At 40.6% G+C, this 26,296-nt stretch overlaps 1 protein-coding gene across 1 annotated transcript in view; it reads left to right on the plus strand.

Annotated features, from left to right (window-relative positions):
• The first annotated feature begins 3,803 nt into the window (after window positions 1-3,803).
• sema3bl (sema domain, immunoglobulin domain (Ig), short basic domain, secreted, (semaphorin) 3bl) overlaps window positions 3,804-26,296 on the plus strand; it is a 69,119-nt gene continuing 46,626 nt past the window's right edge. The window contains exon 1 of the mRNA XM_072449639.1: window positions 3,804-4,047. Coding sequence (XP_072305740.1) covers window positions 3,948-4,047 — 100 coding nt within the window. The 5' untranslated portion in view covers window positions 3,804-3,947. The remainder of the gene's footprint in view (window positions 4,048-26,296) is intronic.

A 26,296-nucleotide genomic window follows, 5' to 3' on the forward strand; every position in this document is an offset into this window, starting at 1 on the left:
TGACAGTTTGGAAGTAAAATGTATTTAAAACATGATTTATGATTTGTGTCAATCGGACAGAAAAAAACTCAAATAATCCACAGATTCTGGAATTTCTGGTAAAGAATAGACAAAAACAAATCATATCTGAAGGTAAAGAGTAAGCTTTAATGTTAAAACATTTGTCACTAAAGAAATCACTCACAGTGGGAACCAAATGCGGAATGGGGCCTTTCTGTGTGGAGTTTGCATGTTCTCCCCATGTCTGAGCAGCTTTTCTCTGGGTGCTCTGGTTTCTCCTACCACTAATACATGTACAATAGGCTTCTCCTCTGGCCTCTGCTGAAAAAGAGATGCTAAATCTCAGTGGGACTTTCCTGGTTGAATAAAGGTCAATAATTAAAAAAAAATCCAAAGTAAGACAAAATATTAGAAGTAAAAGTGTCAAAAAACTACTCTGCAAAGCACAATTTCTTCAAAAAGTTCAGTTTAAATTAAATCATCACCACTGTAGATGCATAAATAACTTTCTTGAGTACATTCCATCATTTACAAAATATTAGGTTAAAAATGTATAAAATAAATAACCCGAACCCTTGATATAATTGAGTTTTGATAAATCTTTGTATGAAAAAAGCATTCAGCCTTTTCACTTCCTGCATGTTCCAGCGTAAACGTATCGTGTTGCCTTTCCTCATACATATACTTAATGCCCATCTAATCAAAGCAGAGCACAGGCTATATGGAAGACATGTGCTGTTTGTGATTGACAGTGACATAGGAATGCATCAAAGTCTGTACAATCCAACCAAAGATGACAATTTTACTTCCTTTTTTACTCTCTGCATCAGTTGGTAAAACTTTAGTTTACAAGCGCAACAGAAGAATTTGCTCTCGTTCTTGCCATCACTCTGTTCCCACGTTTGTTGTGCCTCACAAAGACACAGCTCCAGAAGAGGGTTTGGTCCAATCAGAGGAGACCAGAGCTGAGAGCACTTCAGCGTCTCACAAAAACACCATCAGGGACTCAGACTTCAATCACACCCCAGAGAAGAGTGGACAAGACTAGAGCCACTCGTCCAAAACATCACATGTGTATTTTTGATCCAACTATAATGAGAAATAAATAAATAAAAAGTTGATTTGAACTCACACCAAGAAGTTTACAACAGACACAACTGAAACAGAATACAGTAGCTGAAGAGATAGAAGGGAGAGTGAGAGAAATACTGCTGTATATACTTTATTGGGTTAGGAAACGATCCAAAAATCCCTGCTGACACTATTACACTTTAGTTTCAATCCACCATAAGATTGTGGTATTGTCATTTAGGAACCATCACAACTTCAGATGAAGAAATCACTCAAAACACAAAGACAACCGATAGATGCATCTTCATCATCTTTCACCAGATATTGATGTATATCTAAATATATTCAAATATATTCATTTCCCAGCAGGTTACATTAAAAATGCCTATTTATTTTTTCAGCTTTGACTCCCCATTATCGCGATGTCGAAAGGTGGATACCATCAAAATGCGGTAAATCCTTTCTGACGTAATATTAAAATGCATTACATCTACTGTTTTTTTCCTTCTCTTTCTCTCTTTCTTTCACTCTATTTTCCTCTCTCAATCTCACTCTACTTTCTCCTTCTCTTTCTTTCTGTCTTTCTTTCTTTTTTTTCTTTCAATTTGCTCTCAGTAAATTACCACAAAATTTCAATTAAGAGTTTAACAGTGTTGTGCGCCTTTAAAGGCATATTATGCTAAATTTACTTTTTTGAGCTTTTAATCATTATCTAACAATGTTCCCTCATCAAAAACACACCCAGCGTTGCATCGCTGAGCAATATTCTCCCAAATATGTATTTCCCTCTGCTGCCAGTAGATAGAGCCCATAGCTCAGGATCTTGTGGGATACGTCAGACAATGGGAGTCATTTGTTTGTTTGTTTTTGTTCCAAGATGCCAAACTAAAGGTACTAAACAGTAGTAAAGCGCATGTTAAAAGGCCAATAACTGCAGAAATAATACATAATATTTGTCCTTTAAAGCATTTCTTTCCAAACATTTAGAAATTATAAGTGATGCAAAATGAAAGATGCTTTAACAATTACCACATATTCATAAATGTGATGAAGTGGGTATTTAGTTTACTTTGAATTTAGGAAAAGCAAACCCTGCATGTCGCTACATTTCTGATTCAACTGTAATATTCTCTATTAGGTCATTGTTGAAATGTTTAGGAATAGAAATTAATCTTGACTTGAAAATATGAGTATTTTCTCAAACCAAAAGTTACAAAACAACTCTATTTTTTTACTCAATGAACACATCAAACTGCAGCCTCTTTGTCACGTCTCTGATCCACGGGACAAAAGTTGACACGGGACCCTCTTCCTGGCACCCACAACAAAGCATCAAGACAAGCTGTCAACTCAAGCTCCCAGCGTGCCGAGCACCACTCAAACCCCCATCCCCCTGTCCCAGCTTGTCCTCGGAGCCGATGGGAGCAAACAAGTGCCTCTCAAAGACCTGGGGTGGCTGTAGCTGCGTCCTCAATAGCCCCCTCTGTGGCCCACGCTGTCCCATGTCCTGTGAATGATAGACGCGGAAAGAGAAGAGCTGCTCAAAACACATACAACATCTTCATTAAACTCCGGCTCACGTCTCGGAGGAGCCGGAGAGGAACAGGAGATGAGGAGAGGAGAAGAAGGTCATGTAAACAGACGTGTGTGAAAAGCAGGAATGGGCACAGAAGGATGCCACTTGGAGCACACACAAGTTGTTTTTGTAAAGTGAAAACTGTAGAGAAGTGTCATTCAAAATCAGGCCAACTACTATCTACTGCTTTACTAGTCTATAGCTTATTGTGGATATCAAATTTGAGCACTGATGCTTAGCCTTCTTTACACATTTGAGATGATTAAAAACATGCTTTTAACTCCCTGGAGAAACGGTCTCTACTCCATATGAACGGTTCTTCATCTGGTTCTTCATCTGTCTATCTCGTATCCGCCTGACCGTCTGAGGGAGTCGGATCTCTCCTTCACTGTGGAACTCCTCCAGGTTTCTACTTTTTCCCAAGGAGATTTTGTAGTTTTTCCTGGCCAAGAAGGAGGGTCTAAGGACAGGGAGCTTGGGACATGTGTCTAAGGACACAGGATGCTGGGACATTGTCAAGTCCCTAAGAACATTGTTTAATCTGTTTTTTCACTGTCACCCTCCGAGGCAACTACTGTTGGGATTTTTGACGTTACAAAATCAATTTAATTGAACTGAATTAAACCAAAATAAGAAATGCTTTCCTAATTATCGATGCCCACACGTCATTCTCCTCAGAGCACATTTTGTAATTGAGTTGGCCTTTAAACTGCCTGCGTGGGTCCTCAGCTATTTCCTAACTAGACCCATGTATCTATTTTTATCTGCTTCTTGGGCACGTTAATGAAAAATGTGAATGCCCCTTAGTATGTTTACAGCGTAATTTATAAAGTCATTTAGAGTTTTTATTTGCCTGGTTGTAGTTGTACACAATAATAAGCCAACAACTATTTTGAAAACGTAGTATCACTTTGTTTTTACAACAACATTGAGAAAAGATTAGGATGTTAGGTACAACATCCTTGGACTCACCGGTGGAGATGCTGGGCTCGCTGCGTGCGCCCTGCTGCTCCTTGTGCGTCTCTCAAATATCTCTCTCTCTCTCTTTCTCTCTCCCTCTCCGGTGTAGAGGCGTGGTGCGCGTCTGTGCCTCTCATTCCAGCACAAACCCGTGTTGGAAGCTGCTGCTGAGCGCGGAGAGACGCAGCGGAGAGACGCAGGGGCCAGAGCCTTGTTCAGGAGACGCGCTTTTTACGCACGGGGCGCGGACCGTCCGGACATGTGTTGATCACTGACCACACGTGCGGGAGTCACCACTTAAGCAGCAAATTCAAACAATTAGAAAGTAAATTGTGGCAAAATGAGGGGATGTACGCCTTTATTTCTGACCTTGCTGTTGTGCGGCTACGGGGTTTCATCCTCCAAGTCCAACGTACCGCGACTGAGGCTTTCGTATAAAGGTAATTATTATTCACTTTTCCGTTACCTCCATTGTTCTGATTCAGTTGTGTTTGATTTACTGCTAATTTATTTCTGTTTCCTGGGACAAATAAAAGAGACAAAAACAGTGAATTAAATTGTGTGAAAAGAAGGCAGCATTGAACTCGACAGCTTATGTGCGTTGGCCTTGCGTCACTTTCCCCCCTATAAACATGCTTCTGGCTACTTTTAATGTTGCTTTGGTAGTTGGTTATACGCCCAGTTCAAAGTAAATAACCCATTAGTACTGAGCAAGTGTGGCTATTTGAACACCACGTGGATGCATGTTGTTTTGAGGAATAGACACAATTTGGCGCTGGTCTGAACTGGAAGCGATTTGGCTTCTGTTTTAGTGCGTAGTGTGTCAGATAAGTTATTCTTGAACGTTTCCAGGAGGAGACAGTGCAATATAAAGTGGGCTGGAGGAGCTTTTGGCCCTGGTTCATATCTTTGTGGTTGGATGCACTGCTGTGTGATAGAGCACTGTTAAAGTTTATAAGGCATGGTAACTGCACTGAACACCTTCAGCTACTATAAAGGTTTTATAAAGATTTCTCATAATTATCACAGTTAACACATGAGCTCTTAGACAAAAAGGCTCATGGCCACTACATTATTACATTACGTTAGAAATAGGTAAATATTTTCTGTACACGCTTTGAATGATCCAAACTGGGAATTATCAGATAGTCCCGGAATTAATTACCCATACATTTAAATATTCTTGTTGCATGCTTTTCTTTTACAAATATTTGACATTATTTTGAGGAAATATGTTTTGCATTGTCTAATTTAGGTTTAAATATATCTGAGTGTTGCGAATGACTCATTATTAGATGTTTGGTGTGTTTTTGTTCTAAAGAGCAAGATGACTCAGATTTCAGCCTGTATTGACACATATCAACAGGATTTCCTCAGGTTCAATTCAGTTTTTCATGATTAAAGTGTGCTGCAGTGTGAGGCCTTCCTGTCGGACCGGCCGGACGCACAGATCCGAGGGACAGATTAGAGCTGATATAGAAAATAAAGAGGGGCTTTAGAATCACAGACTCAAGTTCAGACACAGAGATATTATCAGTGCAAGTTCAATATGTGGTAATCCTACGCCATCCCTCCCTCCTACTTAGCTTTGACTTTGTGTGGTTTTTGGTTTGTATGGAATTTCCATAGCTTTTCCATTCTTTTGTAAGAATCTGCCTGAGGCAGTGCCATGAAGATTAAATCATTTGCAGATCGCTGTGCTGCCTGGGGGCCGAGTGGTCTAAGCTGCAGCACATATGCCTGGTTCTGTGTCATGAGATTGATTCCTGAGTCTGACAATTTAGTGAATGTCCTCCTGGATCTCCTCCCCCATTTCACGATTTTTTATACTGTCCCCTCTGAGAAATCCTGCGGGCCAAAAAATGTAATAATAGTAAATACATAAATCAATTTGTAGGTTTTACTGATCAGCTCGAGGCTTTTTAATAGATATGGTCTATCAGCCAATCATCCGGCTATAAAATAATAATAATAATAATAATAACTTTTATTTATATAGCGCTTTTCAGTGACCCAAAGACGCTGAACATAATAAAAAAGGGGGGGGTATTTACAGACAGGGGGGACAACACGTACAATACACATTAATATACAGATAAAATGAACAAGACAGAAGAAGTAGAGAGAAAAAGATGGGGATGTAACAGGGGGTAGAAGAGTAGGCAATGGGGTAGAGGAGGCTAGGGGTAGGGGAGGTCATAGGCTTGGGTGAAGAGGTATGTTTTTAGGCGGGATTTGAATGTTGTGAGTGAGGGAGAGTGGCGGACAGGTTGGGGGAGGGAGTTCCAGAGTCGGGGTGCTGTTCGGGAGAATGCTCTGTCGCCAAAAGTTTTGAGTCGGGATGTTGGTGCAGTCAGGGTGAGAGAGGAGGAGGATCGGAGAGCTCGGGTGGGGCGGTGGGGGATGAGGAGGTCAGACAGGTAGGGGGGGGCAAGGTGGTGAAGAGCTTTGAAGGTGAGGAGGAGTATTTTAAAGTTTATGCGCTGCTTGATGGGGAGCCAGTGGAGAGAGCGGAGAACGGGAGTGATGTGATCACGGGACCGGGTGTGGGTGAGGAGGCGGGCAGCGGAGTTTTGGACCATTTGGAGTCTATGGAGGGAAAAAGTGTGTGGTGTGTGGAGAGGAAATTAAGATTTTGGAGGACTCTTTTGTAGGATTTTTACATGATTGCATTTTTTGCCATATGGTTCAGTCCATTGTGTATTTACATTGCCAAACGTATAGGTATAGAAGTTGGCTAGATAGTTTTAATCTGAATATGTTTTTGTTCTGTCTTTAACCCATTTATCAAAAAGCCTGTACTGCAACATCCAGAGAGAGAACAAACACACATACAAGCCACATTGTTACACCAGATTCTCTTCCAACCAATAATTATAATGCAAGAAGTGAAAAAAATAATCAGTTCATGAACTTATTACTGCGAATGTTTAATGCATCTATGTCCCCAGATACAAGTCCATGTTTTTTCCCTGTCAGAGATGAACATGAAAATAAAATCATAATCATAATATCACTCATATTTTAAACTATTTAGTGTGTTTGGATTCCACTACAGTTCCACAATAAATACCAAAATCCTAAGAACCCAGATCCCCCCGCCCGGTCCCATGTGCTCCTGCATCTTGAACCAGAGGCGCTCATTAGACACAGATTGCTGTAAATTTGCTGAACATATGCACTCTCTCTGGAGGTTTGACCTGTTAAATTTCCCTGACCTTTCCTCCTCACCTCGATCTGCACAGCCTCACAGCTCCACATCTGGTCTCCTCTGCACAGAAAATCTTAACCCTGGTCGGCAGCTGTTTGCACCGAAAGTCTCAAATCTGCAGCATCTAGCACCAACAATTGTCCTTGCATGATGTCCCAGCTGATCTACTGACCCCATTTTAATCACATGACGAATGGCCAAAATGTCAAAAATTAAAAAATGAGTCAACATGTTTACTTGCATTTTGAAGAACTAAATTTAGATTGTGTAAGATATTCTTTTTACAACTATTAGACAGCCGCTTGTAGTGAACTGACTTATGCCCAATCAACGGTAAAAATATCCTGTCATAACTTGTCGTAACTTTTTAATAATACATCGTTTGATAGCTAAGCTCAGTAAGATAACTGTCATTCTAGTTATTCTATGCCCCGTGTGAAGCTACGCTGCCTACTATGTGATCTTCATTAGAAAACCAGCCACTTCCTCACATCCTGTTTAGTTAACCTTAAATCCGAACTGTTTGAACCATAATTTCCTCCTTGAATCTTTTCTCACGTGTGTCCCTCACATTTGAACCACATTCACATTGCTAAACACTAAATCCTGTGCACACCCTCGTATGAGCAACGTTCTAAATCCTTATCTCGGAGCACAAAGAAAGAGCTAGTGTAGACATAAGGCGCTAAAGAATTGCTCAATTGAACCTTTGCATTTGATACGCCAGCGGGGAATTGTTATTGAAAACTCTTGTGTCCTTGGGTGAGATATGTCACATTTTGTTATTCTAAGTTTTGGAAGGAGTTGTGGGATTCTTATCACCAACCATTATTTATCTCACCTCCTGTCTAGTTCATTTTTAAAGGAACCATTTCATGCTTTTTACTTTGAAGTATAACATAAGTAGATCATCATTTTACGTGGTTTTGTACATAGTAAAGCAAAATATTGATCTAAAACAGCTTAAAAATTGAAACAGATCCATTGACTCTCTGTTTAAAATTACAGAGATGATAAGCCCCGCCTATTCATAGTGATATTTCACCGTAACAAGCAGCGGATTGACATTTTCATGATTTATTGTTGGAAAAAGTAGTGCCTGGAGAGTAAATATGCCTGTGATGTGGGGTAGGCCGCAGCCTCGTGAGTTTGAATCTGGCTCTCTGTGCTACCTGATGGCTCTCGACAATTTGCTGCATGTCCAGTACTATCCTGTCCAATAAAAAATACAAAAAAATGTATAAAATAGAAGTGGCCAAAACAGTTTTCTGAGCACTTGAGCCTCATTTGCAGGACAATACAGGATTACTCAAACATGCATGAATCAATATAAATAAATTAAGGAGGAGAAAAAACAGTGTTGTAACAAGTTTAAAAGCTCATTAAAGCATATTATGTCCCCTTTAAATATTAGTATTTAACTTAGATAACCCCCATAACCATCCTTCACACCTCGCTGTATCTTAATGCGCTAAGTGTCCTATCTCTTCTTGTTTCTCATTTCTTCACTCACCTCCAGTCTTTCCCCTTTTCCCCGAACTCATCTGGGTTCCCTTAATAACTCGGAGAACCCCGCGGGGTGTTTGCGATCCCGGGAGGATGTGAAGGTAATTTGGCCACAGGAAAAGCTGTCATTATCTCATTTCAATCAATTAGTTTCAACAGGAACTCGGCCATTTTGCAACCGCTAAACTGTTAACATACATGCACAGCGCTCACTACTGCACTTAAAGTCATAGAATTTTGAGATTTATGAACTTAGTATTTCGTTGCACAATTTTTTAAATGCTATGTTTATCTAGTTAAGGACATTAAAAAGCAATTACCCTGCCCTTCACCATCAATTCATTCAAAATAAGTTGTGTTTTGAGGGATTCTTGAACCATTGCTCTCACACACCCACTGTGTTGTACATACTTAACTCTTTGTATTATTTTCTGAAACAGTGAAACACGCAGGGTTCAAACATGTTGCGTTGCCATATTGGTTCAATTTTTATAAAATCTGTTGTTTGCAACGGTTAACTGTATCTATAGGTGGGGCCATCAACGCAGAGCTTTGTTATGATGAGGTTTAAAGTGACTTACCTCAACAAGGTGGGCAGAAATCAGTGCAAGATTTTGTTATTTTATAACGTTTTAGAACTATGTTGTGATTTAAATTGAACAAAATATAGAATATGTCCTTTTAAAAGAGATAATGTTTTGCAAAGAATCCAACATTCCAGCAGGTTGATGTTGCAGTGTTGGACTCCAGTTCTTCTGTACAGCCTCAGCTCCAAGTGTTTCCATTAACTCTTCATTAGGCCCATAGCAACAGTCTCCAGGCTCCACAGCAGAGTTAAATCTCTATATTCAGAATCTGCATACAGCGTGTCTCAGCTGTCAGGTGCATGGTCAGTTCAGCACAAAGCCTCATTCCAACATACTGTGTTCAAATCTTCCATATGAAATTAAGAGATACAATCTGATCAAAGCACTACGAGCCAAGAGGCGTCACCACTTACTTTATTTTAAGAAAAAGAACAGAGCCAAGGCGAGAGTTTGCCTCTTTAGTCTGCACACGTGTCTTTGTGTTTCACAAGTTTTTACCTAAACATGCACAATTTCACAGAAAGCCCAGTATCTCCTTCCCTCGTGCTTCTCATTTGTGTGGTGCTGTCCGCCTCTGCCCGCCCCTCCCACTCAGAGATGCAGCTGCATACACAAACTTAGTTCAACAATTCCTGCTCCAGCATTGCTAGTTTCTTCTCACATGGTTCAAACGTTGTAAAACATCCACCTCGGAGCGCTCCGCCTGCTGTCGTTCACGGCACATGCACTCTCACGGCATCATCGCTCCGGCAGCATCATACGGGACATGAGCAGGCTCAGGACCCGAGGTGTTTAGACCCCATAAATGTGCTCATCTAAAGCTTTGCATTTGTCCACAGGGTTCAACTTAGTATTTCCTATTTCCTTGCCTTTCTGATCCCTCCTATTGTCTGCTGTCCCCACCTTTCCTCTCGCTCTCCGCACCCATTTCACTGCCCTCTTTTGTGCGGTGGTTGCAGGGGGGCACTCCAGCGCACAAAGGCTCATCGGGCGCTCCGTTTTGATCAGATTGTATTAGTCAAAGGCCATGTTTGTTTTCAGTTCCATGCTGGGAATTAATTACTGTACTTGGCTTTCTCCGCTTTGAGCGTCCTGGCTGCAGCTACAGTTCACTGGGTGCTCACAGTTCTGAGGCGGAGTGCTGTAATCTGTCAATGGGACGTCCCAAAGCGAGGAATAATGGTTGGGTTGAGTTCTTAAATATTTTGGCTGCTTTTCATTGATCTTCCATCAGTTTCAAAATTGAGTGTAGCAACCAAAGCTGTGGTTAACATTTTTTTTGTGCAATATATTTGCTCCGGAAAATATCATGATAAACAGTAATATTGAAACTACTTCATCCTACTGACACAATAGTCTTGACTCCTGCTAATCCCGGTTAACCCTTTTCTAAATATAGGGAAAACTTATGCTTACCGGTAATTAAATAAAAAGCATTGTAGAAAAATATTCAGTCATATTCAGTCATCTTGACACACCTTTTTTCTGCAATGGAAAACTCTTGGACAAATGAGGAATTACACTGACTTGTTTAAAAAAAAAAAAAAAGCAGAACAAAACATTTATGCACCTTAATTTGTATTAATAATAGTGAAAGTTACTTATTTGACTCTCTACAGCTCTTATCGTATAAATAAATAATTAAATCATCACTATTGTGTAACAAAAAGGTACCCGCAATAAAAACTGACACCTAAAAATATTGTTCCTTCTCTAATTTATTGAACAATATGTGGATATAGCAATTATTGTGACAAGCCCATACCACTCACTGATCAATTTCCATTCATCCCCCTCTTCTATGGGCTACATACAAGCAATGCAAATGTTATTTTTTCAACCAAAACTTTAAACACCTGATTTAAATTCCAGCATTTGGGAAATTCTGTAAGGAAACCAACAGGAGAAAAGTAAAGGTTTAAATACGGGCCAGTTGGCACGTCCCGTGCTCTTGTTCTCTGTGAGCTTCAAGTCGGAGAATTGAAAAGACGTCTGACAGATTTTACAGTTTTAGTAATGGTTGACATGTGTTTCAATCTCTCCATTGGTAGAAGGTGCATTGCCCGTGAACTGCCGCTTCAGCCCCAATGCCCGGCTCTTTACTGTTTATGAGACGTCCAAGAGTTCACTGTGAGAAAGAGAAATAAATGTTCAAAAGCTGTATAAAGTACAATCAGAGCTATTGTTGAGTTACTGTGGCTGGTAAATGGTTTTTGCGAAGAATAAATGAGGCGAAGTGTAGTTTTATTGGCTTTAAATATCTGACAGTAATATAAGATGTACTGCTGTATATTTTAGACAGGATCATTTGAGGAAGTGTTGTCACTTTATGGCACAGGTGGCTGTACTGGGCAAGCCAAATTTAAATTGTATTGCAAATGGGATGCCAGTGGGTGAGTAATGGTTAAGACTAACTGGATTTGTAGTTTTTTAGTTTTTTCATTATATTATATTGGTACTTGAAGCTAAAAAAAAGTAGTACATGTTGTTTGCAACAAAAATCAAACAACTACAGGCTGTCTTAATCAAATATAAATTCAAATATAAAACATTTGATCTATTGCAGACTTGTATCTCAGGGCTCTTTCTTGCAGACTTGTAAGAAAGAGCCCTGAGATGCAGGGAAAGTCTAAAGAATAAAGTCTATAGAATAAAGTAGATGGCGGTAAATGCACCTTTTGCAGTTGGCTGCCATTAAAAGCAACAACAACGACAAGAAAGAGCCATTTTGACACTTTGGAGTGAGAGCTAATTGGCTGTGAAAGGGTGGTCCACTGTTGCTTTATTTCTCAGTCTGAATAACCTGCTCTGAACCTGTGCTACTGGTCGAAATATGAATGTGCCAAAGCGTTTGTTAGAGCTAACAAGTAAGATGTTAATTACCTACTTCGTTCGTCCACCATTTGAAAACCAGGTAATCCAGCTTTAGAGTGCAGAGCAGAAAATGTAATAATCTATGTGATATGTCAACATTGGAAAGGCAGACAATGGAACTGTCCAAATCAGGAATAAGAGAGCTAGAGTATGTGACTATTATGTCTCCTGTGTACACCGCATACATCTGCAAAATACCACAATAGGTTACACTGATATAAGTTATAAATAATGTACACTTTATTGTCCTCGTAGGGAAATAACTTCAAAACTATTTTCATTGAACCATTTACCTGAAGTCAAGAGCTTCTACAAAATAAAATCCTTGATGTGGCGTTATCAGGAGCAGACATCTGTGTGGATTCGAATGATTGGTCCAGTGTCAACAACATCATGTCGTTATGTGGCCACCAGATAAGAGGATTGCACAGGAGACAGGTCGGATTAGTGAGGAGAGCAGAGCGAGGTGTGAGAGATGGAAATGTTTCAGATAAACCTGAGTAGACTTCAGAGCAGAGGCAGATGGATGTGTGGTGATAAGTGGAAGTGTGTCCTGGACGTGTGATAAGAGACATAAAAGGGTATGTGCAAACAGAGACATCAATCACACAGCACCAAGAGCTCGAGATAAAGACTAGGATGTGACTGGCAAGGACCTTCTGACAGACTTGTTTTGAAACTATATTTACCGATCAAGTGTTTATTGGGTGAAGGACCTCTGCCTGAATTACAGGTATACTATATTTAAGGTGCTGCACGGAAAACTCTGAAAAAGAGAGGACCGGTTGAGTTTGAGTGCTTAGCAGGTGGTCAGTAGATAATAGAATCATTCATATAGGTTCATTTAGCACAAGTTAGTCACAAGATCTTAAAGCTTCAATTGTACACACTGAAATGTTTCCTATTGGATTTATGTTGCTAGATTTGATAAACGTGTGACATAGTTTGGACATGTCTGGGTTAAATGATTTTGCTGTTTTGCAGTATTGTATCTAAATGCTTATTGGTCAATCCTAGGGAAAGATATCTTCTAAATCTAACTTTTGAAGATGGTCTTGGTCAAATAATTATTGAAAGTAGACGTGTTATACATTTGCTATAATGGGACATTATGGTTTCAAGACAACATGTTACTTTGCCAATAAGCCAATAGAGATTTTAACACTAATGATCTCTTTTGTTTTATTTCAGTCCAACTCTATTTGTAGCATATTTTATATTCAAGATAGTTTCCAAAATGCTGCACATAATAGCAATATATATATACACCGCTCGGGTTCAGATCGGGGAAGCCGTTCTTCCCGATCACCCCTCTCCAGCTGTCACTGTCATTGCCCACGTGGGCGTTGAAGTCCCCCAGTAGAACAACGGAGTCCCCGGTCGGTGCACTGTCCAGTACCCCTCCCAAGGACTCCAAGAAGGCCGGGTACTCTGCACTGCTGTTCGGCCCGTAGGCCGCCACAACAGTGAGAGACCTGTCCCCCACCCGAGTTCAGTTATTGGACTTCTGTGCTAGCCACGGATTGTCCATAACGAACACCATGTTCAAGCACAAGGGTGTCCATCAGTGCACGTGGCACCAGGACACCCTAGGCCGGAGGTCAATGATCGACTTAGTTGTCGTGTCATCAGACCTCCGGCCGCGTGTCTTGGACACTCGGGTGAAGAGAGGGGCAGAGTTGTCAACCGATCACCACCTGGTGGTGAGTTGGATCCGCTGGCGGAGGAGGAAGCCGGACAGACTTGGCAGACCCAAGCGCATTGTGAGGGTCCGTTGGGAACGTCTAGTGGAGCCCTCTGTCAGTAGGGTATTCAACTCGCACCTCCGGGAGAGCTTCTCCCATGTCCCGGGGGAGGCTGGGGACATTGAGTCCGAGTGGACCATGTTCTCCGCCTCCATTGTTGATGCGGCTGCTCGGAGCTGTGGTCGCAAGGTCTCCGGTGCCTGTCGTGGCGGCAACCCCCGAACCCGGTGGTGGACACCGGAAGTAAGGGATGCCGTCAGACTAAAGAAGGAGGCCTATCAGGCCACTCTGGCTTGTAGGTCTCCGGAGGTCATCGACGGGTATCGGCAGGCCAAGCGAGCCGCGGCTCGCGCTGTCGCAGAGGCAAAAACCCGGGCCTGGGAGGAGTTCGGGGAGGCCATGGAGGAGGACTATCGGTCGGCACCAAAGAAATTCTGGCAAACCGTCCGGCGCCTCAGAAAGGGGAAGCAGTGTCTCACAAACACCGTTTACGGTGCGGGTGGAGGCCTGCTGACCTCGACTGGGGATGTCGTCGGACGGTGGAAGGAATACTTTGAGGATCTCCTTAATCCCTCAGTCACGTCTTCTGAAGAGGAAGTAGAGACCGGGGACTCGGAGGCTGGCTCATCCATCACCCAAGCTGAAGTCACTGAGGTTGTCCGCAAACTCCTCGGTGGCAGGGCTCCGGGGGTGGATGAGATCCGCCCTGAGTACCTAAAGTATCTGGATGTTGTAGGACTGTCTTGGTTGACACGTCTCTGCAACATCGCGTGGCGTTCGGGGACCGTGCCTCTGGACTGGCAGACCGGGGTGGTGGTCCCTCTGTTCAAGAAGGGGGACCGGAGGGTGTGTTCCAACTACAGAGGGATCACACTCCTCAGCCTCCCAGGTAAGGTCTATTCCAAGGTACTGGAGAGGAGAATCCGACCGATAGTCGAACCTCGGATTCAGGAGGAGCAGAGTGGTTTTCGTCCCGGTCGTGGAACACTGGACCAGCTCTATACCCTCCATCGGGTGCTCGAGGGTTCATGGGAGTTTGCCCAACCAGTCCACATGTGCTTTGTGGATCTGGAGAAGGCTTTTGACCGTGTCCCTCGGGGTGTCCTTTGGGGGGTGCTCCGGGAGTACGGGGTCCGGGGCCCTTTGCTCAGGGCTGTCCGGTCCCTGTATGACCGGAGCAGGAGCTGTGTTCGCATTGCCGGCAGTAAGTCAGACCTGTTCCCAGTGCATGTTGGACTCCGCCAGGGCTGCCCTGTGTCACCGGTTCTGTTCATAATTTTTATGGACAGAATTTCTAGGCGCAGTCAGGGGTCGGAGGGTGTCCGGTTTGGGGACCACAGGATCTCATCTCTGCTGTTTGCAGACGATGTTGTCCTGATGGCTCCATCAAACCCGGACCTGCAACATGCACTGGGACGGTTTGCAGCCGAGTGTGAAGCGGCTGGGATGAGAATCAGCACCTCCAAATCCGAGGCCATGGTTCTCGACCGGAAAAAGGTGGCTTGCCCTCTCCAGGTGGGTGGGGTGTCCTTGCCCCAAGTGGAGGAGTTCAAGTATCTCGGGGTCTTGTTCACGAGTGAGGGAAGGATGGAGCGTGAGATCGACAGGCGGATCGGTGCAGCGGCTGCAGTGATGCAGTCGCTGCATCGGACCGTTGTGGTAAAGAGGGAGCTGAGCCGAAAGGCAAAGCTCTCTATTTACCGGTCGGTCTACGTTCCTACCCTCACCTATGGTCATGAGCTTTGGGTAGTGACCGAAAGAACAAGATCGCGGATACAAGCGGTCGAAATGAGTTTCCTCCGCCGGGTGGCTGGGCGCTCCCTTAGAGATAAGGTGAGGAGCTCGGCCACACGGGGGGAGCTCGGAGTAGAGCCGCTGCTCCTCCACGTCGAGAGGAGCCAGCTGAGGTGGCTCGGGCATCTGTTCCGGATGCCTCCTGGGCGCCTCCCTCGGGAGGTGTTTCAGGCATGTCCCACCGGGAAGAGGCCCCGGGGAAGACCCAGGACACGCTGGAGAGACTATGTCTCTCGGCTGGCCTGGGAACGCCTCGGGATCCCCCCGGAGGAGTTAGAGGAAGTGTCTGGGGAGAAGGAAGTCTGGGAGTCCCTGCTCAGACTGCTGCCCCCGCGACCCGGCCCCGGATAAAGCGGCAGAAGATGGATGGATGGATGGATGGATAATAGCAATATAATTTATTCTTATAAACATATATATTATTTAAAAGAAATCAAACTAGACATACGAAAATCAATTAAAAAAAACAGTAAATCCTATAAAATAAAATAAAATTGTACAATAAATAAATAAGTAACAGCAGACATAAACCCATAAAACACAGGGCTTACAGCTTTTTAACAGAGACAAAGAAGAAGGCCACAAACAGTTGCTTTTATCTAAGGTCTTTAAGTGCCACCACACCTTCACTGAATCTAAACTTGCGATAAAATATATTTCTCAGCATTATATGGCCCAATTTACCGGGAAGAAGTTTGAGGGCCACATTTAAAACACTTGATAAAATTGATATAAAAAAGGTTGACAAAGGCACTGCTTGATTGAAATCTTTTTGGACTCTTTTGAAAACGCTGACAGAGACTCTCTAAACATGTCTACTATTACGAGGTATTTTAAACAGTTCCTTCTAAATAAACCAGATTGAAAAAAACCTCTTTGTACTGAAAGACACAGCCCTGGCCCCAACATGTGATGCCAACTGAAAAAGCCATGTGAATTTAAACATGTGAAGCTGAAGCAATGAATGCAAGAGACATGAATGGACTCCGAATGAAGGGGGGAGTGAATGAATATCTGTGAACAGCAAACTAATGGTAAACCTCTGAAAGACTGGAGCAGGAATACCACAGAGGTCATGGCTCCACCGCGAGTCCAGATAAAGGGATGAGGAGCGGCGGGGAGAAAGGAAGAGACGAGGTTTGAAAAGTTTTTTTGGGAGAGTTGAGAGAGTGAGTGAATGAACGAGTGACAGACAGAAGGATGAAAGAGGACAGAGGTGAAGCTAACACTGGTGTCTTTGAGGAAAGGTTTGGAACGTTGAGGTAGAGACAATGCAGCTTTGAGCCTCTGTCATGTGGATTAAAGGAAGTCCACTGGGACAAGGGAGCAAAGGGGAAGTGCACGTACCGGGACTATCTACTGTTGTTCATCACTGGGCTTTGTGTAGTGTGCTCATTTACCTAAAGTATCTCTGCAAACTGGTTGATGGAACTGGAGCTCAGCATCAATTTTAATCCTTTTATGTTGTGTATGAACCTTAAAACTTTGCAACTAGGGAACAATTTAGTTAGTTGTTTTATTTTCTTCAGTCAATAGGCAAAAAAACAACAAATTGACTTTATTTTAAGGGTCATTATGTGAATATATAGAGTATTATCTTCAATCCATCTAGAAGTGAGTCCCATTACCAAGCGTTCCCATTTCTTTAGTTGTATGACTGTTGTGGCCGTCCCAAACCTGAACGAACGCATCAATAAGAATTCAGTTGAATAGAGTTTTCTATTGTATACTACATCATTTAGGGTTGTAGGGTTGTATAGGGTTGTTCACGGGACTAAATTAGACCTTTCCTAAAATGTTCTTCAATGATCTTGCTCTTTAGGCCCATCATAACTACAGTACAAGCCGACATATTATGAAAAGAAAGTATTTTAATTACCATCTATAAGGCCTTAATAAGCTCTAGTTATTTGATTATGAGCATTTGTGGATAGCTGTAATACATAGCTACTCTATAAATGTGAAAAATCATTTAACCAAAAAACTATATGTGTGTTAATAAACCATGTACAAAATGCTTTAAAATTATATAAAAAACTAGTAATAAATACTAGTAAATTCCGTATAAGTGCTTATTAATATATCGGTACCTTATTTGTTTGAAATGTTAGTATTGTACATTTTCACTGACATTTTATGAATATCACAAATGACTCCATCCATAGGATATTGCTAGTTGTATGAATGCAGAAGCCAGATATTTGATTTGGAAATATAATACAATTTGTGCCAAAAAATAACCCCATATTTGATCATTCTCATCGCAGCAGTGGATCCTCAGTTACACAGGAAAATGTAGAAGAACTATTTATCTAAACTTTGGACACATGAACACACCCTAAGAAAACACTGCTCTGTCCCTCAGGGATCTGACCCATCCTGTGGTCTATTATTGTACAAGTCTTTATTAATAATTTTACAAATCTAATGTAATGTAATAAGAAAGGGTTGTTTTTGGTGGAGATGAGCCACAAAATGACAGAAAAGTCAAAGATCACAAAATTACATGGCTTTAAATCACCAGATGATGACTAGTACTATAAAGCTACACCATTTTGAGATATAACACACGAAAAAAAACTGCTTTTTTCCCCACAAAAATATCTCTGTAAGCCCATTATTTTTCCTGTCCTGCTCCAGCTGTAAACAGACTGCGTTTTTGGTAGCCTACAATGTGTTAAATCAAAGTACATCATAAACTTACACGGCCGACTGAAACTACTGGCCACAAAATCTCTCATTAAAGTGTAACGTGAATGTTATATCCATTGCAACCAAATGTGAAGCTATGACATTTAAAGTAACCAATGACCTGCCACAGACGCCAACTGGAGTTTCACTAAACAAAACTTCACAAATTATTCCAGGACTTCGAACGCTTTTCGCAAATTACAGCGTCTAATAACCCCTTGTCTATATATAAACTATAAAAACATATATAAACTATAGAGACATACTAAATTGTGTTGAACTTGGATCGGCTTGTTACATTACTGAGAGCCAACTGCATGCTGGGATGTGGTCAGAGCTATGATTTTCATGTTCCAGTCTCTTATTCCCACTGAGACGTAAAAACATGACTTGAATTGTTTTTCCTATAGACAGTAATAATTATACAATTTCTCAATTTATCCTAGCTTGATGTATCTGAGCATGTAATAAACCATGCTCAGAAACATCTGAAAAAAATAGATTTAGTCTAACTATATATACAAAAGTTACAGTTGGTCAGAAATAGGTTAAATAGGTATTTAGTGTTCATAAGTCCAATGGCAGAGGGCAACAAGCTGTTCTTGTGGCGGGAGGTTCTGCTCCGGATGGATTTAAGCCTCCTGCCTGAGGGGAGCTGCTCAAATAGTCCAGGGTGAGAAGTCAGCAGTGATCCGACCTGCTTGTACCGGAGTCCTGCAGAGATGGAAGTCCGCAGCCAATCACCTTCTCACCTTCTGCACAGTGCATTGTGCAGAGAGCACAATGCGCTGTAGTCTCTGTTTGTCCCTGGCTGTGGCTCCAGCGTACCACACGGTGATGGAGGAGGTGAGGATGGACTCAATGATGGCCGTGTAAAACTGCACCATCATCTTCACTCAGGAAGTACGTCCTCTGCTGGGCCTTCTTGATGAGGGAGCTGACTGTGGGGTGATGGTGGTGCAGAGGAAGCAGAAGGAGTCCACAGTGGTGATGGGGGGGAACTGTCTTTGTGAGGGGGCTGGGGGGCTGTGACATTCCTGAAGTCCACGATCATCTCCACTGTCTTCTGGGCGTTGAACTCCAGGTTGTTATCGCTGCACCAGGACACCAGCCGGTCCACCTCCCTCATGTAAATTCATCAAAGTATAAAGGGAGATCAAAACATAAAAGACTAGAAAAAACAAATAATACTGAAATGTAATAAAAAGATCCAAATTCCAAATTCAGAAGGGCCTGTCTAACTTGAGTTTCCTTATACGTTGAGAATGTGAGGAGTATGTGACCTGAAGTGAGATGGTGGGGCATTGAGAGGCAGCGGCAGGTTGTAGGAAATCCCAGGCTTCCTTCTGTCTTCACTCATTAGTCACACAGGATCAGGCCTGTGTCTCATATCTGCACCAGAACTGATGTGTATGAGCTGCAAATGGACATGGTCTTCACAAGTCTGACATGTCAAGATAGGACAGAAATGCATTGGATAGTTACTGTACGTTTGAGGCTTTGACAATGCAGAGCTGCTAAAAGGTTATAGAGTTATCTCAGTGTGGACATTTTATGCTTAACTTAAAAAAAAACAAAACATAATAAATTAACAAAAATATGTAAAGTGATATTTAAGACATTGAATACTGCACTCCTTGAGAAAGCAGAACACACATTTTTTTCATTCCTATATACTCATCATTAGAGTACATTTTAAAGAAGGCATGTTGTATTTTTTATTTTTATTTTTTAAACTAGAGAACTGATAGGCTCAGTGACTTTGTGACATTTTAGACTCTGCCATGTATCACTCACAGTCTTACATTTTTCAAACAACCACAACAAAGTACTCAGTTGCAGGACAATACAGGGTTATTCAAACATGCATGAATGAATTGAGGAAACTAATGATAAGGAAACACTTGTGGTTAAAAACTTGAATTCGTATAATTTTTCCCCTTTAAAACAGTTCAGACTATTTGATATAAGAGCACCTTAGATACATTGTCTGAGCAGATTGTTTTTTATGTGGGTGAAGCTGAGTGGGAGAACCGCAGCGGGCCGGCATGTTGTGTACTCAGCAGATTCCTTAAATACTGCCCTTTCTTCAACAATATACAGCTGCTGTGTAATGAATCCCTGCTAATGCATGTAATGAGGCCATATTTGCTTGTTCGAGACTGTATTTGTGTATCTGAGCCAAACAAAACAAAAATGCCACGGAGAAATATTTTCAGATGAAATTGACAGTGGATTTAGAAGGCTGAGAAGACGGATCAGTACAAAGCGTGACTTATTGATTCCTGATGGCATGTGAGTATTAGACCCAGGGGTGTAATAGGCTTCAGATGGGTCCCTCACTCGCAGTAAGCCAACACTAACAGATCATATCACCCCAAGTGTGAGGGCCGGTGTTCACGGGAGACTTACGGATCTTAGCGCAGATTACAGACGGCCTGGGTGTAATTTGTACAGGAAAGTTCTTACACAGAGATTAACAAGGCAGTGCAGTGAAGCTTGGCCTTTTTTTTCCTCAAGTCTAGCGTTCAAGTCTGGCTTTTTGAAATCAATTAATGAAAAACGAATGATTTTGCCACATAAACAGCCAGATTTAAAAAGTACAAAGATTCAACTGAAATTACTCATTACTACGATTCTCACGATTATTATATTTCAGTTCTTGTTCATGTTTAAAACAGAATTCTACTGTCAAAAATATAAATAGAACACTTAAAACCCAAAGCTATGGGTTATTTTAGATGTAGAGATGTAGAGTAGTGCAGTGCGGTGGAAAATAAACTTGTCTTTCCTTCTAGGGTTACTTATGGAATGAGATAAAACGGGGCATTTTTCATGTCCATTTTACAATAATCATGACATAAATAAAGGCTGAAATTAGTTTCACTGAGGCAAGCTCTGTTTTTAGAAGATGACGTGCACAGTCAGGATCTGATGCAGTTAGCCCTATAAGGAACTCTGTTACTGGTGATTAGAGAATAGAACCAGATTATGTTCCCAAAGCAAAACAACTGTACAAGATTTTGTTCATGTAATGGAGTGAAATCTGTTTTGCCACAGTATAGATATAGATATTGTAAAAGCATCTTTTCAGGTGAAAATTTGTCCATTTTGTGCTCTTTACAAAATGTTATTCCCAGCAAAAGTTGTTAACTTTTGTTCTCAGATAAACTCTGCTTTGAAAGTTGAGAAATCATCTTATAAATTAGCCACTGATTATTTAAGATTATGCTCAAAATGCATCAGGTAAGTGAGCAATTCATATGAGATATTCATTTTTAAGAGAGGTACAGCACCTTTATTTTTTTTTTACAAATCTATCATCAGTTTGTAATAATCATACTTTTCATTTCATGTAACATATCTTGTCAGTTGTGCTTTTACTGACGAAAGCACAGTCCCAGTGCCAGCTTTGTTTAATTACACTTGACATGGGGCCGATGACAGAGTGACACAAATATGCAAATAAGCAGAGGATCTCTCAGCGAAGGTCCTGGTTTCTCTCCCAAAGCGTCTGCCGTGTCTGTGATGAGGCCTGACTCCAGCAGATCCCTGTAAACATGGCCATCTCGCTGTGGTGTGGCTGGAACAGTGAGGTTTGACACCTCAGTGAAACCAGATGCAGACATCGCGTGTCGCATGGTTTGGCAGCAGTACAGCAGCTATGGCCCTGTGCATGCTGGGAAATCTGACACATTGAAGACAGATGTGGACGATTCCCACATGGAGGAGAGTAATATGGACATGAGAAGAGCAGGATGAAAGATGGGAGGGACATAAAAAAAAGTCCTAAAAAACTGAAAATGTTCTAGTTATTTAAACATTTTTTTAATTTAGATTAAAGGTGCAGTACCTGAATTTTATTTTTCATGTTATTTCATGGACGTAGTAAAAATATATTGTAAAAGCAGATTTGGGTCAAAATGAGACCACAGTGCTTTCTCTGCATTTAATCAAAGAACGTTTTATTCTCTGCGCAGCTGAAGTGTGCAGTTAGCATGCTAAAGTTTGTTAGCTTTACTGTGACAGTCAAATTAGCTGGAGAGGGTATTGGAAGCTTAAAGCTGTCATGAACTTTTTCCAGTTAGAAGTCCTTCAGTTTTCTTAAAAACAGCTTTTAAGTTTGGGCTCACTCTGCTTCAGGCTCTGCTCTGGCAGCTCGCCCTCTGATAGGTCAGAGCAGTCACTTGGTCACATGACGCTTCTTCTGCTGCCGCACAGTCACCAGATGTACGTAGCCACTAAACTGGTTAAATTGGTTACAGTAAACTACTAAACTCCTAAACTGCATCCATCCAGGACCTTGGGGAATTTGACTAAGAGTTATTTGTCAAATTGGAGAAAGAAAATGTTTTACGAAGTCAAGAGAAGCTCTGTCGTGAAATACTAGATTAAACTTTTAAAGGTAGTGGCTTAATTCATGCAAACACGTACAGCATCGTCGTTCTGATCAACTTTTGTATAGTTTTACAGCCCACTTTAACATTTCAAATGTAAACACTTGGGTGTCTAAACGAGGTGTCGATTCCTAATTGTGATAATATTGTAAATTAGTCGAAAGGGCTATGTTTATTCCTGAAACCAGTTGCAGCACCAGTATTAAAAATAGTGACGGTTCAGAATGTCAAAGGTCTAATATAATCCAAGGTGTATCTGTCTCGTCTTCCAACTATTTCTTTTACAAATAATGTCCTTCTAATTGTTTATTGCAAAGTGAAATACGAAGGTCATGAGTGAGTCATGGTGTAAAAGTGTCACATCTGTCAATGCCCCTCCTCTGTGTGTACATAGTGTATGCTGTAAGTTGTCTTATTACAGTTGTGGTATTTGCGTGCTGAATATTTGTGGGGGATTTGTGTGGAGCTGAGTTTGAGTTACCAGAGACAGAAGTGAAATGTGAACGCCTAAAACGGACCAGTTTTTGTGTGAAAGAATGTCGTGTTTGTGCAGAAACTGTTTAACTAAACCAAACACAGCGGCCCAAATACTAACATGCCAGCTCAAATCAATGTGACGACTACATTTAGCACACGATATATTATAGTATCTTGTTTTATAAGCCTAATTTTCCATCATTTGTATTCTCTACAACAAAGGATTTGGGTTAGGGTTAGGGTTGGACTGCAGGGATTTTGTATGTAAGATGTGGAATTATAAACTTTAAACATAGGGCACATTCAAGCCAAAATCTTCAACGACTCAATTATTAAATCAACAAAATGAAATGTGACAATGTCTGCAAGTAATATCCTGCATTTGAATTAAAAAAATGCAGTCTATACTTTGACATATAGACTGATAGTGAACGTGTGAATATGAGACAATTAAAATGTATTTAAGTTTGACAATACAGTTTAGAGGCACCTACACTACAATCTGTTTGTCTTTTTGTTGAAGCCATAAACAGCTCCTCTGAGATTTTGCTTAACCCTTCAGCTCCTTCCAGCAGACACTCAGTCACACATAACTTTCTTGTCGGTTTTCATCACCAGCCCAAAGGTCAAAGGTCATCTCATGCTAAGGAGCTGTGCGGAAAGAGCTGGACTTATGCAGAGCTGTTAAAGACGTGTGGGCGGTTGTGCTGTCAGTGTCAACCACACGACACATACAGGGCATTCAAAGCACTTAACTGTTATTCTTATGTATGTGTAAAAACGTTTGACTGATCATATGTTAATTGATGAAAACATATATTCTTTAATACCTTATAACTAGATCTGATTTATTTTGTAATCTAATTTAAATCATATCCAATTTAACTTGGTTTAGCATTTTTTATCACGTCAGCTGCATTCAAAGAAAGAAAAGACATTTAAACTAATTATTTCAGAACATGTTTGTAAACCCGATTGAATCAGGACATTTTGTTTTATTTTTGCAAAGGAAATCATAATATTCCAATTTGCTTATTGCCACTTTTCAACCATGTTTTTTGTTTTTTAATTTGATTGTGATTAATCTTTCCGTTCTATTGTTGTGCACAAACGTGAATAAATAATATGAACACTAACACAGTAGTATACAGCATAGTTTTACTCACTTTCCTTATTTGACGCGCATCTTTTGTACATTTGCTGTTATATGGCAGTGCGTCGGCTATACTGTGTCCTAGTAATTCATCTTATAGATCAATAAAATGTTTCTAAGTCACAAACAAGTCACAAACGTCTGTATCTTTGGGCGGTGCGATCAAACCACATCCTGCCTGACTGCTAACACTCGCAGCATGTTGTCCCGACTCCGTCCTATAATAATGAAACACAGACAGAGCAGGAGCCTCTCTCATCACAGTGTGCAGCATGTGCCAGGTTCAATGTCTGTCAGACGTCGCAGCGAGAGGCTTTGTGTCTGTGACGTCCTCTGCCCATTACCGTCTCGGTCCAGATCCATCCTTTATCTCTGCTGCTCTGTCGCTCGTTATTTCTTTTGCATTAGTTTGAAAGTTTTCCCTCATTATTTTAGGCTAATGGGTTCACTGGGGAATCTTACTGTAAGGACATTCCAGGGACATTGAAGTTCTCCTTAACTAACACAAGGAGATGTATTTATACAGCTGCGTTTTATTATATAGTATTTAATTACCTCGATATACTTGAAATTGGTTCATATGTTAATGTTGTTTACTCAGAACAACAAGAAGATGGATTTAAGATATGGAAAAAACTGTGTGAATTTGTTTGTTACTATTATTAGTTAGTGTTATTATCTTTTAGTGTAGTTTTCATGTATTCCTCTTTAAGCATGCACAAACATTTACACATATTTCTATTCAAATGAATGAATAAATCAGGCCTTAAATTCCTCTTATTTGACCTTGCTTTTGTGAAATTTATTCACATCAAGAAGACTTTGAAATATGGTTGTCAAAAGTATAGAAAAGCAGACACTGATTGATATTAAGTATCTAAACTGGATACACATTTGAACAAGCATCGATACAAAATAAATCACATAAATAGGACAAAATTTTACTTTTCTCTAACACATTTAAATTGATTTAGAGCTTTATCAGAACTAGTATAAACCCACATGATGACAGAAAAAAAGTATTTCGGGTTCAAGTGTGTCTAAAAATATATGTATATGTATATACATGTAATATATATATGTTTTGTATTTTCCTACATATTGATTGATCTCGATTTTCAATTTTTAATTGTGTTTAGTCGTACAAAACCAAATTTAAAAGAATTATTTCTGTGTTGATTTCATGAACCTTAACTATACAGACTTTTAATCAGTGCATTTTAACACAACCTCATGTTTCCTCAAACCACATGTTTTGGCCCAGCTCTACATTGTGGTATCGGTATTGAGTATCGAGCCTTTTTCTTTGTATTGAAATTGAGTTTGAATTTAAGTATTGTGACAACACAAGTAATAAACCTGGTTGTGTGCTGACATAGTTTCTGATTGTAACATATGGAAATAAAGGATGAATGCATGAAAATAGTTCCAAAATGGTCCCATTATCCCCAAAACACAAGTGAATGAATGTGGCTTTCAGGAAAAGTGTTGGTGTAAATTCTGTGGAAAGAACATGACGACTGGTGAGCAGTGAATGTCCAGACTTTCTCCAGATCTGATTAGTCAGCATAAGTGTGTCTCCACCTGTCTCAACACAGACTCCTCTGTTCTCCTGATTACACACAAATAAACCCGGCTCTCTAGTTACATTTCTAATATGGTCATATTTAAAAAGAAAAGATCTGCCTGACCCAGAAACCAGCCAGTGTAATAATAGCAACGTGCAATTATCTAATAATCATCCCTTTATAATACATCTTTCACACATATTCAGAGGAAACTAATGAATTACATCAATTACATCACATATTCAATTGTAGAAAAAGGTTCACTTGTAGTCATCTGGACACTTTTTTTTTTTTTTTTTAGAAAAGCAAAAAGTTTCAACTCTCATCTAAGACTTATTCTAAATCTGCTGATTGATTTTCTCCAATGGAACACTCCTGGACTAATGAGGGATTACACTGATTTATCACATATTTAATTCAGTTTCACATTTTACTGTGCTCAAACTAGCAACTAGAAATATTTAATTTGGGCAAAATATTTCAGCATAAAGACAATGGAAATTTTCATCACCCTTTTTATTGATTTTTTCATACGCACATATACAGGTTTTTACATATTGTTCAGTATTTATTGTGAGTACATTTTCTTTGCACAATGTAACAAAAAGTCTGTCATGTATTAGTGAAACGTACCATCAACTTGGGTATATTTAGTTTGTTTAGTAGAATATATTGTAAAAACAGCA

Source organism: Eucyclogobius newberryi, unplaced genomic scaffold (assembly GCF_026437365.1).
Source record: "Eucyclogobius newberryi isolate DKJ021-1_F unplaced genomic scaffold, fEucNew1.0.hap1 SCAF_17, whole genome shotgun sequence".
NCBI classification, from domain to species: domain Eukaryota; kingdom Metazoa; phylum Chordata; class Actinopteri; order Gobiiformes; family Gobiidae; genus Eucyclogobius; species Eucyclogobius newberryi.